This window comes from Arvicanthis niloticus, chromosome 16 (genome assembly GCF_011762505.2).
Source record: "Arvicanthis niloticus isolate mArvNil1 chromosome 16, mArvNil1.pat.X, whole genome shotgun sequence".
Taxonomy (NCBI): Eukaryota; Metazoa; Chordata; class Mammalia; order Rodentia; family Muridae; genus Arvicanthis; species Arvicanthis niloticus.
Window position 1 is genome coordinate 48,765,784 of NC_047673.1, and position 18,016 is coordinate 48,783,799.

The following is an 18,016-nucleotide window of genomic DNA, read 5'->3' on the forward strand; positions in this document are numbered from 1 at the left end:
CACACTGACCCATTTGGTATTGAATATTAAAAGATTTTACAAAAAACCATCAGGGAAAGATATATAAAATATTTAATAAAATAAATTTATAGCATCACATTCATGTAAATAAAAAATAAGAATAACATCATTAAATTCATAATTCATTGTCTCAGAGATATACTTTGCAAAAATTTGGCTGATAAATGCATATTTTATAAATCAACATGGTGTAGTATACTTCCCTCATATTGTGCTATCAATGTATAATTTATGTACCTATCAAACTTTAAGATCCTAGGCTAAAAGAAAAACTTCCCCAGTAGTGGGTACAAATTATGATCACATCTATTCATTCCAAAAGAAAGTAATACAATGCGACAAAATAAAGCCAAAGTCATCATAATTTATCTTAATGTGTGTTTTATGTGTATTCCATCAAACCCATATTATTTCATTTTCCAGATCACTATCATATTTTCCAAGAGGAATAGAGTTATTAAATTAGTTAGCATTCATTTTGTGCCTCACTATTTCTAAACCAGAGAGATGAAATACTCTCATTTTTCTAGTAATCTCTGCTTGCCTGTAACTTTACACAACTCATTTTGTGGGTATGGAAACAGAAGCAATCACCCCCTCTCCCTCATTTGAAATGGTGTTCCAGCATCACTATTTATTCCTGAGACTAATACAAAAACACTGGACTACCAGCTGCTACTTTTCCATGCAAGAATTTCCATATTGGAACTTTATTTCATGATATACAGCACATGTCTAAATGGTCCTTATGCTGAAAGATGCATTCTTTGCACACAGCGCTAGGCCATACTCTTTCTCTTTTGTAGATCATAATATGCTCTATTAAAGCTACTTATAAAGCAGAATACATACACATACATATACATACATATATGTATATATGTATATATGGGGCAAGTTTTAAAGGTGTTTTAAAATAGTTCAATGTATTATTAGTTGACATTATTAGTATTAGTATCAGATAGTATTAGTATGTCCTCAAAGCCAATGTAAACTCCATGTATAAAAATTTCTATGGTACTTGTGAACATCATTTTGGTTGGTCTGTATTCCTTCAGCTCTATAATGAAAGATAAATAGCACCTCACATGTAATTTGTCAATTTATACTCTTGACTAATACAAGAAAATGTTGTTATAATTTTGTTGAATGTTGATTCAAATGTTGGACTGTTGTAGTATATTTACAATAATATTCTAAGAATACTAATGAGATATATCTGTGATTCAAGATAAAATTATTTGAAATAATATATATGCAAATTATGTTCACATAGTACCAATTAAATATTAACTAATTGAGATTTTTTTTTGCTCATAGAAGTGCCAAATGACAAACCAAAGCATGGTAATAGCTATTAATTTTAAATGGATATTTATTATAACCTTTGTCATAATTTCTTGCATGTTGGACAGATCTTTGAAGTACTGAAGACTACTAAAAAAATTAATTAAATTAATTAAGCTGTATGTAATGACATACAAGATCTGCATGTTTTACATGGCTTAAAGCACATTCGTTAATACAGAGTATACCCAGACACAGAAATAAGTTATTAGAACAACTTCAACAAGAACTGACAGTCTAGTGGCTCTCTGTGGCCATTTATTATCTTGGAAAATATATCAAAGTCTACTCGAAATTATGCCTGAGCTGTGTAATTTCTGAAACCCTATTTTGTCAGAAGATCTTCCCAGAAAGTACAAGTTCATGATAATGAGCATGGGCCTTCACAAAGAAGAATAACATGGGAAGAATAGAACCAATCAAGTTGTGGGGTGACAGAGAGAACAATTAGCAGAGGGAGGAAAAATATGAGAATCAAAATATCAAAATATGAGAAGACTAAAAGTCTTTCCTTCTGTTCCTTCTCTGTGTTTGCTTCCTCCCCTAGCTCCTCGCCTCTTCCTGTTTTCCTCACTTTCCTGATCCACCTCCCCCTTCTCCCCATAATTCCAGACACACACAAACACACGCACATCACTCATATACATACTTTTGTTCATTTTATTACAGCTGAGTCTATTAAAAGAACATGTTGCTATTAGCACATAAGTCAGGACTCATGGATTTTGACATGGGCACTTATTCTTTCAAGAGGATTTGCAAGTTTTAGGATTTCTGGAGGGATATTTCAGAAGCTAATTCTGATACACTTTGAGATCTTTAAGGAAGCATTGCAAAAACATTGCACTGATATTTCATGTTTCTTCAGTACATTTGGCAATTACTTAATTAGCATCATGTGACAAGGCTTTAGTAGTATTTTAATGCAAGAAAAACAAACACACCTTGCGAAACAGACAATATAAAAGTATCTAATGGGGTACAGAGCTAAACGGAATTCGCGACAGAGAAATCTTGAATGGCTGAGAACCACTTAAAGAAATGTTCAAAAGTTCTTAGTCATCAATGAAATGCAAATCAGAATGACCCTGAGATTTCATCTCAAACAAATAAAAATGGTAAGATCAAAACCTCAGGTGACAGTACATGTTGGAGAGGATGTAGAGAAAGATGAGCACTTTTCCATTGCTGGTGGGACTGCAAACTCTTAAAACCACTCTGGAAATCAATATGTAGGTTCTTCAGAAAATTGGAAATAGATCTAACTGAAGACCCAGATATACCCAAAAGATGCCCCACCATACCACAGGGGCACATGTTCCACGATGTCCATAGCAGCCTTATTATTTACATGCATAAACTTACTACATTTCATTTATAGTTACAATACTGTTTGTAAATACATACCTTCTGAAACTCAGAAAGACAATCAATTTTAATATTCTGTTTTCTGTTTTCAGCAGCATATCTGTTTAGCAAGCTCGTCAACCAGACTTAGAGTATTATCAATTGTTCTAAAAAAGCAGATTCTGATTGCACTATGAAGAAACAGCTTTGGCCTTACAGTTCCCTGGTGAACCATTATTTTACCCTGCATTGAAGAAAGTAGAGACAATTTCCCCACATATTACCCCTCACTTTCTGTTTTCTTCTACTTTCTATTGGTTAACATAAAAAGTTGATTAATGAACCACGTCATCCAGCTTCTCCAGACTCTCTGGTCAAAAAATAAACATCCTTACACTATGTTGTTGGGACTCTGTTCTGTTATAGGGTACATAAATCCAAGAGGGAGAAAGAGCCCAGTTTGAATAGGAAATAGGCAATATTTAATACCTCTACATGCAAACAAAATCATAACAAGTAAGATTAGAAATTTTCATCATATTTCTTCATTTTCATTTTTTATTCCCTTGATCTCCTTTAGTTGTCTAATTGTTTCAGCTAGAACTTCAAGTACTATATCGGTACTATATTGAATAAATATGGAGAGAGAGGCAGCCTTATCTTGTTTCTGGTTTTAGTGGAATTGCTTTGAATTTCTGTCCATTTATTTTGGTGTTGGCTATTGGTGTGTTGTAAATTGCTTTTATCGTGTTTAAGTTTGCTGCTTGTATCTTTGATCTCTCCAAGACCTGTATCATGAAGGGTGTTGAATCTTGTCAAAGGAATTTGTAGTATCTAATAAGATGATCCTGTGTTTCTTTCAGTTTGTTTATATTATGGATTACATTGACAGATTTTTATATGTTAAATAAGACCAGCATCCCTGGGGTCAAGCCTGCTTGATCATGGCAGATGATTTTTTTTTGATGCGTTCTTGAATTTGGTTTGCCAGTGTATTTTAACTCTGTCAGTTAGATCACATAAGATATTTTCAGAGAAGAAAATATCGATTTAGTTTTCCATATGATCTTTAGCATTATGAATATGTAATGCAGGAATATGACCTTCAGATATAAATGTGGGGACAAAGAAGAGTAGACAGTCCTCAGAGGAAGAAAACAATCCCAAGCACACAAGCTGTCAAATGATCTATTTCACATCCTCAGAGCACAGGTTTCCAGATGAAATGAATGCAGATGAATCACCTCTCTTACACAGTGTTAGGAGGCTTAGCTCATTTTTCCTGTTTTTTTGACAGAGCCTGTACATAACAAAGCTTTTAATGGAAGCTGAAATTGTCTTCAATTATACCCAATGTCTAAAGGTGGGTCAGCCTCGCTTTTTAAGCTCTTAAAATGTCTCTGATTTTTGTCAAGGTTACCAAATTAATAGGACTCTGCGAACTTTTGTCTTTCTTTAAAAGTTAAAACTTGAAGGTGCTCACTACTCACATTAATTTTCTTTTAAAGAAAAGATTTCCCACATTAGACAATGAATCACAAGTTTATGCACAGGGTTGTTGAGAAAAATAAGGGGAAACCAGGGACAGCATCACAGGATCTGTGAGCATGGAGAGGTTTGTTTCTAGTTTCAAACATGGATAGAAACTGTATTTTCCTTTATAATATTTTAATGTACTTAGGGAAGATGAATTTGCTACACTTTTATATTCTAGTCATTGAGAACACAGTGGTATTAACAAAAGCAGCTATGACTTTGCCTTTATGGAGTTTCATTTAGGGAGAGAGGCCTAGATTTCTTACTTTAATTTAGATAAAAATATTAAATAAATAATTCTGGGTGTTTTACTATTACATATCTAGCCATATATATCATCTGTCTTTCAAATCTATCTATCTGTCTATCTATCTATCTATCTATCTATCTATCTATCTATCTATCTATCTATCATCTATTTATCATCTATATATCTAACATATATCATCCATCACTGTAGCTATCATCTATCTATATATCATCCCATCAAGCATATAACTAAATGACCTATCTACCTATATTTTTAAATTTTCTATGTTTTAAAGCAATTGCTTAATCACTAGTTGTTAACATATTGAGTATACCTTTTTTATTGTTCTAAGGAATAAGGAAAGATGGAGAGACTAGAATAAGGACTAAGCTAAAGAAAGTATGAGCTTCCATGCAGTACCTGAGCAAACTATTTATCTATTATCTATTATGCTCTCCACTTATTTTCTTTTTTCCCCTTCTTCCTCTTCCCCCTTCTTACATTTCCTCCCTCCTGCCATCATCTGTCATCCATTCATCTAATTTTATATTAAACACTAATTGAATATCTTACTGTATGTCATAGGTTCACTTTAACTGTAAATAGGTATGATACATAGTACTGAACATTTTTATATCAAAAGATAAAACATGTTTATTAATATTTACCTTCTCATTCTATGCCATCCTGCTACCACAATCAGTTTTAAATGAACAACCACTTTATTTTTCAATATTAATAGATCCATACTCTTAGAGTTAAAATGTCCCAAGGACAATAGATTTTCAGCCAAAATAATAGTTTATTTATTATATTCAACATAAAACTCTGTATTTATATCAGGCAAATAATGAGACTACTTTAACCTAGGGTACCGTATTTTGTTTTAGTTTTTCCTTGAAATTTGGTAAAATAATGTGACAAAGTTAAAATATTCTCATTATACTTGGGGGAAAATAGTTGCAGTATCTTAAAATGTCCATCAAGACTAGTATAACCACAGACCACTAAAAGTCAGAACAATCAGTGAGTCATCAACTGTAGCATTCTTATATTTTGAATTCTTTCCTTCTCATGTCCTCCTTGAGGCCTTCTGCATGATTCATTTGCATTTGTGATTCAATTTTAAGAATCAATAACTAGTACCTTGTTTATTAGTAATTGTAGGCATAATCAAATTGACTGATGGTGTTTTGTGCATTTTGGTAATGGTGATACCTATACCATCTTGACTTTGAAGAAAGTCTTAACTCAATGGAAAACTGAAACTTCTAGAAATAGCAAAGATTCCATTAACATTTTTAATATTAATATATAGTTATACAATGCTTTCAAAATAAGTGCCAATGAAAATACTTTCCTTGGTACCACCTGCTAAATATCAGTGTAGTAATTATTAAATGTATCTTGTTTACTGATATTATAGGGCATCTGTGCAAACCATCTCCCCAGGAAGAAGTTGGTGGATGTAAAAATTTGTACACTGTTTTGAACTCGTAACTTCAGATCTCCTTTAGGTTTTATGTTTGCTGCAAAAAAAAAAGTTGTAAATATTTAAATGGAGTACACTTAGGTCTTAAGATTATTTATACCTGAGTCTTTCCTATTCATTGCAATTTATTATGGTTCATCATAAACCCCTTTGCAGTGAGGATCCTGTAGAGTTTTATAAGATAACCGGGTCACTTATGGTCTAATGTCAATCAGCAAGAATTTGTTATAACCAGGATAGCTTTGCAAGTTGACTCTGTTATGTAAGGGATTTGGAATACAGAAAAAGGTACTGGATTATTGTTAACAAAAACACAGCATTCAGAAACTTCTAGCAGCTTGTAGTTGCACTGAGAATTATCTTGCTGTGGCATTATTTGGACACAGCTTAGAGGGTGTAGTTGGGAAGTACACTCCCTAGGCATGTGTTGTTGAAGTTTTGTGGAATATTTAGTGGGTGTGCAGGCAAATAGTCTTAAAAATAACATGTGTTCTGTTGTGTCACTTTGATGAGGTAGTATGTTCAGACCATTCTTGACTCTAAGGAAACCTGAGCTTTGAAGCCATATTTCTATTCTGGAAAATATTTGATCACAATATAATAAACCCCATGCTAACTTATATTGCTTATTTTTCTGACTATTAGAAACAAGAACTTGTATTTGCCACATTTAAAAAGAAGTATGAACTTGAATCATAAAACATGCTTTTTATATACACAAACCTAGCTTTTATGATGCTAGTCTTATATATAATTCCTTCTTTTACCATCATTTCATGGAAAATTACCATGACTAAAAGATTAATTCTGTATTTCCTGTGAGCATGTTACAAAGACTGATGTTTCTGACTATGAAGTGATTGACAGAGTCATAGTATCTTTCTTCCTTATTTCTGTATTGACGTATTTTTCTTGTCATTTCCTGGAGATTTTTTTTTTTAAGGAATATGCCTATTCTGCAATCCACTTCCAACCTATCATTTCTCAGGTTTCAGGGACTGTGAGTATTAGAGCAAGAACTTAAATTGAAGACTGCTTACCTCAGTAGTTTATATCCCAAGGGTCTAGAAATATATAGCCATCAGTAATACAAAATAAATTGAGATAAATATGTAAATAGAATACTAGTGTTTTGTACGTGGAGACTTTCATCGATTTTCTATGAAACAGTGTTTCAACTTTGTAAAAGCAGAAGATAAACATATCCAAACCTTGAAAATAATAAATTGTTTCAGATTTTTTAAGCCAACCCAAAATACATGTATTAAGTTGGAAGTGGAAATAAAGTTGTTAAAGTCAAAATTGAAATGGGGTGATGGCTTTATAAGTTGCGTGCTTGCCATGCAACTGAGAGACCAAGTCTTCATCCCAGTGAATCATTTAAAATCTGTGCACAGCAGAGACTGTTTACAATACAGACACTGAGAACACAGATCCCTGGAGGTCACTAGCTGTCAGCCTAGCCAAATGAGCAAGTTCCAGAATTAGCTAAAGACTGTCTTGAAAAGTAAGATGTAGCCAAATCAAGTCCAATGCCAAATATCAACTACTTTTGGTCTCCAAATGAGAGTGTTACACATTGCATTTGTATACACACACACATACACACAAACACATACAAACATACACATGTATACATATATACATAAGAAATCAAAACTCTTAGATCAGCTTTGTTTTATTCAATATATAAAACTAATCTTTCTTACTTTGTTGTTTTACCAATCTCAGTTGCTAAGACTTAGTAGACTTTATAATGCCATGGTATCTGAAAGAGGCTTTTTGTGATATCAGAGAGCCACTAGCAGTGTAGAAACAAACAAAAATTAAAGCAAATATAAATCATTCAATGCAGTGTTCTTTCAGGTCTTAGGAGGACTTGTCATACAGATTGAAAAAAAAAAAAAACAAATGGTGATTATCAAATTTATACCTAAACTGGTGTTAGAAGTCACTTCTATGTTTACTGTCAACCCAGTTCTCTGTCCCCAAATAACTCTCATCTTTGGAAAACTTTTGTAGCAGTTCAGCATAGGGGAGAAGTGATGAAACTTTGAGAGGATGCCTCTATCTATCCATAATAAAGAAAGAATCCACTGACCTGCAATGACCCAGCCTCAAAACATTCATATGCCTCATCAATTTGATTTTATATCACATTGTGAAGTTCCAGGAATATATTTAATTCTATTTTATGACCCACTTCATTCCTCTGAGAGCTCTTGAGATATCCAGAAACACTCTTTTCTCTAAGAAAATCATTGATTGGCCCCCTGCAGTCCTGGAAGTCCATTGTTGATACGAGAAAGTTCATGTGCAAATTATGATTATTCTCATGTGCCCTCTATTCCCACACTTGTGTATAAACACAGCAAAATTACAGTTCCTATTATTGTTGTGATAATAAGGAAAAATGAATTAGATCAAATTATCTAGGCTATTCGTATGTTTGTAATATCATTTTTAGTTATTTAGTTAAAGCTAGCTATCATAAAGTTTCTTAAACTTAGATGCCTGAAAACAAACTACATAAGGAAGACGACTTACAAATTGAAGCATAAATTTTTATAGCTTCATTTAGTCTACAACTAATCTTAGCAAAGAAAATTACCACAGTGTGTAAAAAGGTGGATTTGACTTTCTGAGTTTGTTTACCATTTACTAAATGTTACAAAATACACTATATCACTGGAAAGTTCTTCATCTTACTGGTGCTATCATTTCCCTATGGAACAGTTACTCAGTTGACATAAAGCATCTCATTCTATTAGAAGAATTTTGTTAATTGCATATCTCATAAATGCAGGTTAATTAAATGCTCAAAATGTATCATTTAATCAACAAAGCTTGAATGCCAAGAGAATGTTAATTACCCAAGTAAGTGTTACACTTCAGAATCAAGAGAGAAATATTTGTATTTTGTGGGCTTTATTTTGCATTATATTCATGCACTTTTTGAAAATTAAGAGCAGATGGATATTTAGACATCAAAAGAGCAGCTTGAAATATGGAACACTGTATTATCAAAGCTCACAAGCTGGGGTTTGCCGACAGGAGGAACAATCATAAAACATAACCTTTTATTTCATCAGAGAAAGTTATGCCTGCCCAAGATCTGCAGCTAAACATTCACAAGATGGTTTCACACAAGTGACATTCTATTCAAAACAGCTGTCTGTGGGGAAAATAAATGGGATTTAATCTGCCATAAAATGAATTGCACGATTTATTTTCTTGAGGAAGTCATGCCTTTGTGACACTGGTGAGCTGAAACAGTTTTGTTTAAAAAAAAAAAAAAATCATGCTGTGCCAAAGCCGTTAATTCCACCACATAGAATTTCTTTCCAGAAAAGTAACTGGAAATCATATCAGCTTATTCACCATCAATCTAATGCTTTACTCTGCCTGAACGTATATTGGTTTAAAACATTAGTCCTGGGTAATTCAGAGGCATGTTTTTAAATATTTGGTCTTCGAGGTTGAAATAGCCAATGTCAGGTATTAATGTCCTTCAAAGCTGAAGGACTTAATATACTCAAAACTAATATTTAAGAATATAATAATTCTGTAAAAGCAAAATATTAATGATTATATGTTCACAAGAGATCATAATTTATTGATGTACTTTAATTTTTAAAACAATAAAAGAAATTAGAAAATTTTAACTCTGTAATTTGTTTAATTATTTATAAAATATTTAATTTTCAAAATATATGCTAGTTGTAGAAAATATTGAGCCTTTTTTATTTGTATTACTTTATCCAGTATCATGTTTTCTACAATATTTGTGTTTGTAAATTTAATATAAACACGAAGATAGCAAAATTGAAAATAGCTTCTATTAAGTGAGAAGTATTATTTTATTCAGAAATATAGACTTTACTTTCATGTAACTATTTTCAATGTTAGTTTTACAAAGGCAATTCCATGAAATGCTTTACTAAAAACAGACACCATAATTATATCTGAAGAATTATTATCCTGGTCTGTAAGGTGAGTACATATTGAGAGAGATTTCTGTGAGGACAAAGAGAGCATCACAGTCATATCATGGGTATTGGAGAGTTATATGTAATTCTCAAAACATTCCTGAAACTGTGGGCTTTTCACATTTGCAGTTTAGGTGTTAAGTTGAAGGCAATGAAAAGCTCAACCAGGATTTTTTTTTTTTTTTTGCTTTTGTACATATTGGTTCCATATTAAATTATATGATCAACTTAAAAGTAGAAAGGAGAGAATTTCACCTGCAGACCATAAAAGAAAAGCATTTCAAGTCCTCTGACTCCAAGTTTGTTTGACACAGGCTCTAACTGGTAGATAATGCTCATATTTTTTAAGTGCTTAATTATGCCACTTATGAGTTATATAGTTTTGTAAATTCCCGCTTCTCTCCCTCTGCACTGTATACTAATTATCTTCTCACCTTGAGAGATGTTAATGTTTTATAATTGTGCTTTTAGTGACAGAAAGGAATGCTGTTCAATATTCCCAGGTCTCTTACTGTGAGGAAAATGAGCTGATTGATGCTTCAAAAATTATCATTACTAAAACTATCTATATGCTTCCATCTTATGCTATATTATCGCAAACATCAGATATCAGAACAGTTTCCCCTCAGTTCCTTAGTGAACAATATAGATTATCTAAATGGAAAAGCAAAAAGGTTTATTTTCCAAGATTTCCTTAGTTCCTACTATTTTTCAATATTGAGTTTGGTATCATTTTATAATATTTAAATATAAATATTAAATTTATACAATTCAAAGAAGAACTAGCTTTCACGTAAAAAATGCTTGCCTCATGGCCTAGTGAAGTCACTATGGAATGAAAGCTCTAAAGCATTTTTCTCGATTGTCATCTCAGAGTTTTTATACACACTCTAATGTAATTGTTTCATTATATAAAATAGAAACCTGTGGACATTCTTCATCTCTTGCACAACCCCACGCTGGTGATACTGCTCAGTTTTGAACAGTTGTGACACTTGAGCTGACTTGTCTACTTGTGGACATGTAATAATATAGTGCAAACCTTAGAGTAATGTAAAATGGAAGGTAAAACTCACAATACATCATCTTTGTTCATAAAGTCATTCAAATATTACTGTGTTAGAGCTTTATAAACAATGAAGTGAGGTCTCAGATTTTACGACATGAGAATCTTCATACAAACTGCTTTTATAAATACTGTATATACATACATATTGTATGCATTTTCTATATCAGTATATATCTTTATACAAATGTGTATGGGATTTAGCACTCAAAATTATTGACTAATTCCATAGCAAAACAGACCTATAGTGTGTTCAAAGTATTATCTAGAAAACAAAAGAAGTTTGTCAAGAAAAGGAGTTGTGTCACATAGCTTAAATTCATTTAAAGTCCTTCCATGAGAAGGTAGGACAGAAGTATACAAAATTGTGAGAATGTCAGTCAAGATCTGTGAAAGAAATATAATGACTAACATTACATAAAATAATACAGCCTCATTTAAGTCTAAAGAATCAGATTTTAAATATATACTGAGCAATAAAAGCAAGTAGAATTTGCCTGTTCTTATTATCATGTATTCAAACATATTTTCTGACGGTGACCTTTTAAGGGACACTATTTATTCATTCTATACTTGAGACTTAGTTAGTTGATTCACACTTTATTTCATGTGAAAATGCCCTGATTGAAATTAAGATTCTGACTCATTTGAGGAAGACCCAATATCTTGTACTTCTTAAAAGCTTTGAAATGATGGTGAAGCTGCTGGCCCTCAGGTCACACACACCTTCGGCAGCAACAGTGTAGAGTACCTGAGAAGAATTAAGTTCAGTTTCTTTACAATTACTAAAATAGGCATCTTGTGATGGCAGTTGAATACTCTAGCTTTTTTTTTTCTAACTGGCACACCAAGAAGAAAATTCTCATGAAACACGAATATGAACTGTCTACCTGGGTTGACAATGAAGCTTATAAGAAACAAGGTCAATCCTAAGTGAGAGTGTGTTTATGTAGCTGGGCTCTTTTGTGTGTTTCTAAATGAACAGTGAAACCTCCGCATGTACATCATGTTGACAGAAATGTGCCTGCAGCCCTCCTGTGACTATCCCTAACTTCAGCTTGCATGCATCTAAGAAAACACAGTTTACAGAGTCATCAGGTTCAAAAACACCCAATCTCTAAGGATAAACCTCAGCTTATTCCACGCATTTTACCAGGCTCCCTGTCAATGCCTTTAACATTGCCTGGAATTTGGAGATAAGCCCAGGATTAGTCCTGCTTTGGAGTCATCATGAAACCTTGTTATAAGGCTAAAGTTAAGTTGTTAAATATATTGCTATCAGCTTAGCTTAGTTAGGAGAAAACCACACACTCACTTGCTATAGTAAGGTGAGCTTTAAATAATACAAGCAAAGCAGGAGTTGTTGAAAATTTATCTGCAGGCTCCACTTTCGATGTTTTAGAGATGGTAGGCTTATTTTCTGATGCTAAAACAGTATTTCTCACCATTCTTGCCTTGTGAAAAGTACTTAACCGCAAAATCCTGAGTGGGATATGGACTTGAAAAAAATAACTTTTGAGAACTAGGTCAATCCTACTTAGGCAGATTTCTGAGGAAACCACACAGTAATAAAACAGAATTATTCATAGCTACAAGAATTTTAGTGTTTTCTTTATAACAGAATTTGCCAAATTATTGTAATACATTGATGTGTTAGAAATAGTTGTATCCAAGTGATAATGCACGTGTGCTGCTAACATGGATAAAATATTGTCATGCCTCATTTTGTCATGTGTTACCATTCTATTGACATCTAGGACCTAAAGTGTAAAGCAGGAAATTTTGATTATGTCTCATCTAACTTTTATTGCCTTTGGCTGAGGGATATTGCAGAATATCCAGAAGATGTATGCTGGTAAGGTGTGAGGTCGCATACTGAAAGGAAATAGAATGAGAAGGTATTACTGAAAATAAAGTGTAAAACTTCAGAAATAATTTCCTCAAGGAAACCAACCTGTTCTCCGTATCTTCTTGGACTTTAAATTTGCTTAGCTTACTTGTTTTGAGTTTTAAAAAGTTTGGGAAAAAAGGTAATTATAAGGTTTTAATTTATGAAAATGTCCCAAACAACTAATGAATGCTGATATATATGCTGTTGAATATATTATCTATCTATCTATCTATCTATCTATCTATCTATCTATCTATCTAATATCTATATATGTATTGTGTTATTCAGAGAATTAATGGAATATCTATATATGTAATTTAAAAATTATTGAAGTAGCTCCTGCCTTAGAGGATCTGAAATTAATAACAGTCTTATGATAACTTCCTAATATTATCATGGTAAAAATAACTTTTAGAAAAATATTTATTAAACACTCCTGTAAGTCCTCTTGTATAACACTGGCAGACACAAGAGCTCCATTTTTATTAAATTCTTGAGATTTTATTTAATTGAAATGTCTGTAATAACTTAGTAATTCCATATGGGAGATTCTTTCTGTTTAAGTACTCTAAAAGTTTCCAGAATATCTGAGTTATCAGAATTAGTCATCATGTGTATTCCAGATGATTTATTTCTGGAAATAGCTACTTGACAGATGAATTAATAGACTAATAAATATGAATGTGTAGAGTGCATTTGACGAAATTAAAAATACATTTTCAAGAACCTATGGAGACCATTTTAGATTCATAGGTGATTAGTTGGTATAAAACAGATACATGAAGCTAACGGCTCAGCTGTTTATTCCATATTTCACTTAGTAATTTGAGCACCCAGAACACTTCTTCATCATACTTTACCCCATGAAGAGACATACCATTTTCTCATTGATAAGATGATGGCAGCGATAAATGTTAACTAAATTAAACAATGTCATATAGTCATATAGTTAGAACTATGTAGTAGGATTATAATACATATTATTGGATCATACCAAATAAATTCATCAAAAGATATTATAACTCACAACAAAAACAAGGAAAAAGTATTTTCCTGTTTCATATGATTTCATAAGATTACATGGGCATTTTAATCACTTATTTTTGTCAATATTTAACTTTATATTTTATTTATTTTTTAATGTGGCTTATACCTGGAAAGCTGTATATCAGCCCCAGCCTGGGGCAGAGGCCATGTTCAGGAATCATTAGCAAGAACAAAACAGACTCTTTGATTTTTATGTGTGCTTTTTGTCCTGTTTTGTTCTTTTTTATTTTATTAGAATTTTTCATTTGTTTGTTTTGGATTTTGAACTTTTGTTATATTGCTTTTGTTGTTGGTTTTGAAAGATAGAAGGAGAAGGAAAAAAGAGGAGATAATATTGGATAGGCAGAGGTGGGGCAGATTTGGGTACAGTTGAGAGAAGAAGAAGGGTGGTGATCAAAATAAATAGCCTAAAAATAAAATAAATTATATAAATTTATTGGTTAAGTGAGATCTCTGTACAAGCCTTAAAATAATCAAATTCTTTTAAAATGTTCAATATTAAAGAGAAAAATCACTATGTTCCTTTTTCTGTTGCTTGACATCTGTACCACTAATCATACTTACAGTTTAAAATTGGTATACCAAAGTAGCTACTGTACCCAAGATAAAAGTAATTTGAAGCTAGGGCACCTTAGGTACCATTGATTCTTTTCCTTTGTAGAAATTCAGTTGAAAATAAGTCTGAATGTGTTCCACATATAATGTTCAAAAAACACATTATTTTACTCACAGCATTTCCTAATATAATACCACAGGGTAAAAATTCTATTGTAATAAACAGTTGGGCAGACAAAGTGAATTATGAAGAAAATTACCAACAAGTATACTGTCTAATATCATCTGCCACCAGCAAACCCTGAAGACCATTCATTCGGTCATCTGCAACCTCAGATATTACTGGTTTTTCACAATTTACAAACAGAGTTTTACCTCTATTTGAGGTAAAGGTGGCTACTTTGAAAAAGTTAACATTAAGTTTTAAAAAAATGAAGCAAATTTTAGAAGATCTTGACTATTATATTTTAACATATTCAGTGTTTTTCAGAGGTAGTATATAATGTATACTGCTCCTAAGAAATTGAAGGGAGAAATCTCTGTAAAATCAAACAGAAATGACCAATGTGGCCACTCATACCCAAAAGAATAATGTTGACTTCAATCACTTTGGACATACAAATTTCACCAAGTATTCATTTGAAAGTCCTGCCACGAGCATTCCAAGCCAATCCTCCTGAATCTCAGCACACTAAACGTTATTTCAAATAGCATTTAAATACCATGGAAAGACATGATGTCTTTTACAGATGACACTTCAGTTTTATGATATCAGGGTGGGGTTTTCTTCTGTGATGGAATGATAGTATTGACACAATCTATTGCATCTCTTCCTTGTAGATATCATGTTAAATAAAGCAATTTCATATGGCAAACTCTAGCACAGAAATTTATACTCATAAATATATGAATAACTTCAAAGTTCTTTTTCATTTATTTGTATAGACAAAGAGAGGCTTTTCTATGTTTACAATGTTAAAGCCTTATTTAGACCAAGTATAACATATGAATTCCAACTCTCAGAAAACATTTTTAATTTCATCTCCTGCCTTATGAGCCTAATTGGATTTTAGCAGGGTGATAATCATTAATATTGTGTGGGTTTTCTCTTATGCTGCTATATATTTTTTTGTGGTAATATATTCATGTCCATTGTAATTTTTAATATTTTGTGAAGTCACACAAGCATAGCCTGAAGAGTGTAGTCTAGAAAACAACAGGGTACAATACTATTCAGAAACAGAAACACACTCTGTAGATTTACATGAATACCTCTCTAATGACATGCACCTATAGCAACCAAGTTTTCAGGTTTATCATGCCCGAAAGTAGATCTTGAGGCATTTTCTCAAGTACTCCCTGATTTTCGAAAGAAAGCAATGTAAATCTCTTTTTGTTAGCAACATCTTCAATGCTAGTAGCTTTTCATTATGTTCCTTTTGCAATTGGCCAACACTTTTCTGCAATCACAACATATGTAAAACTACACAATCAACTTTCCAATGGGATGGGAAATAAAAGGCAACTTTCTCTTTTCAAAAAGCCCCTCATGATTGTGTGCAATTACAACCTCAGATAAAATGTCACCAGTGCAGCTTACCTCTATCGCTGAAGTCATCGACCAGAATGATTTCTGCTATCAGACTCTCTGGGGTTCTGTTGATTATACTGTGTATGGTCCGCAGGAGTGAGGTCCAGCCTTCATTGTGAAATGGGATAATGATGCTGGTGTTTGGCAGCCGTTCAAGGTACATCTTGTGCTTACAGCTAGAGAAAATGGGGGAAGAAAAAGACGTCCAATGTAAAACTGCAACACAGATCACACTGCAGTATATACATTGTGTTATAGATAATGATAAAGTCATGTGATTTTGTCTAATATTTTCCAGCCAGGCATTGTGAATTATAACATTCTTCTCATTCGCGAATCTCTATTTGATCATTCTTACTCTCATTTTAAACAAATATTTTACATTTGGTGACTCAAATACTTCAAGATGAGATCTTATGCACATGTGAGCATGTGTCTGTGCACACCTGTGGCTCTGTGTAGGGGGAGAAGGGTGGTATAAACTATGTACACGTGTATAAGAGAGTGTGCTTGCCTTTGTAGGCACTTGTGAGACCCCAAAGTTGACGCTTCTTTGTCCTTCTCTATTATTTTCCACTTAAACATTTTTTTGTGTGTGAGAAAGCTTTTCTTACTGAATCTGGAATAGATTCCATTCTAAATATAGTGGTTGGCTAGTGAATTCCTGATCCACCATTCTCTACCCTCCCAGAACTAAGGCTACTGGAAGGTGCTACTGTGTTCAGCTATTTACATGGATATGAGGATCTGAACTCCGGTCTCTGTGGATGCTTTTATAGTAAAGTCTTTACCCAATAAGCTATCTCCCCATGCCACTACATTTTATTTAATAAAAGTAAGTAGAAATATAAAATATTTAAAATAATATCAATGGAAGATATGATTAACATTTAAATGGGATTTGAATTTTCTGCAAATTAACTTCTGTTTTTTTATTAATAGGTTATTTCATTTACTTACATTTCAAATGTTGTCCCCTTTCTTGGTTTCCCCTCTGCAAACCTCCATCCCAATCCCCATTCCCTTTGCCTCTAAGAGGGTGCTCCCCAACCCACTCATCTACACCTGCCTCACCCGTCGTCCAGTATCCCCCTACACTGGAGCAACAAGCCTCTACAGAACAAAGGGCTTCCCCTCCCATTGATGCAAAATAAGGCAATTCTCTGCTACATACATAGCTGGAGCCATGGGTCTCTCCATGTATACTCTTTGGTTGGTGGTTTAGTCCCTGGTAGCAACCTGTGGGGTTGCAATCCCCTTCAGCTCCTTCAGTCCTCCCCCCTGAACACAGTCAGATGGTTCACTAAGAGTATCTGCATCTGTTTTAATCAGATGCTGGCAGAGCCTCTCAGAGGACATCTATATGAGGCTCCTGTCTGGGAACAAGACTTAGCACCAAGAATAGTGTTGGGGTTTGCTATCTGTAGATGGAATGGATCCCAAGGTAGGATAGTCTATGGATGTCCTTTCCTTCAGTCTCTGCTCCATTTTTTTCTGGCATTTCCTTCAGACAGGAACAATTTTGAGATGAGTGGGTAAACCCTTCCATCAACTGGGGGCCTTGCTTATCTACTAGAGGTTGTCTCTTCAGGTTCTATCTCCTCTCTGTTGGGTATTTCGGGTAATGTCACCCTCACTGGGTCCTGGGAGCCCCTCGCTTCCCTGGCATCTGGTACTTTCTTTCTTTTTCTTTCTTTCTTTTTTGCAGTTCATCATTCTGTTAATCCACAAGAAAGAAGAAAACAATTGTTTAAGGAGATACCTCTAGTATGTGTATAAAACCAATTCTCAAGAGGAATGGTTCCGTTTCTGTATGGTCAGGTCTCCCTTATCTCACCACTTGGCAGTGTAGGCTGGAACTGGGAGGCAATGGAAACATGAGGG

The 18,016-nt window shown here is 33.4% G+C and overlaps 1 protein-coding gene across 1 annotated transcript in view; it reads right to left on the bottom strand.

The window, feature by feature from the left end:
• Galntl6 (polypeptide N-acetylgalactosaminyltransferase like 6) overlaps window positions 1-18,016 on the bottom strand; it is a 1,047,155-nt gene that overhangs the window by 571,793 nt on the left and 457,346 nt on the right. Inside the window, exon 5 of the mRNA XM_034520732.2 lies at window positions 16,142-16,308. Coding sequence (XP_034376623.2) covers window positions 16,142-16,308 — 167 coding nt within the window. The remainder of the gene's footprint in view (window positions 1-16,141; window positions 16,309-18,016) is intronic.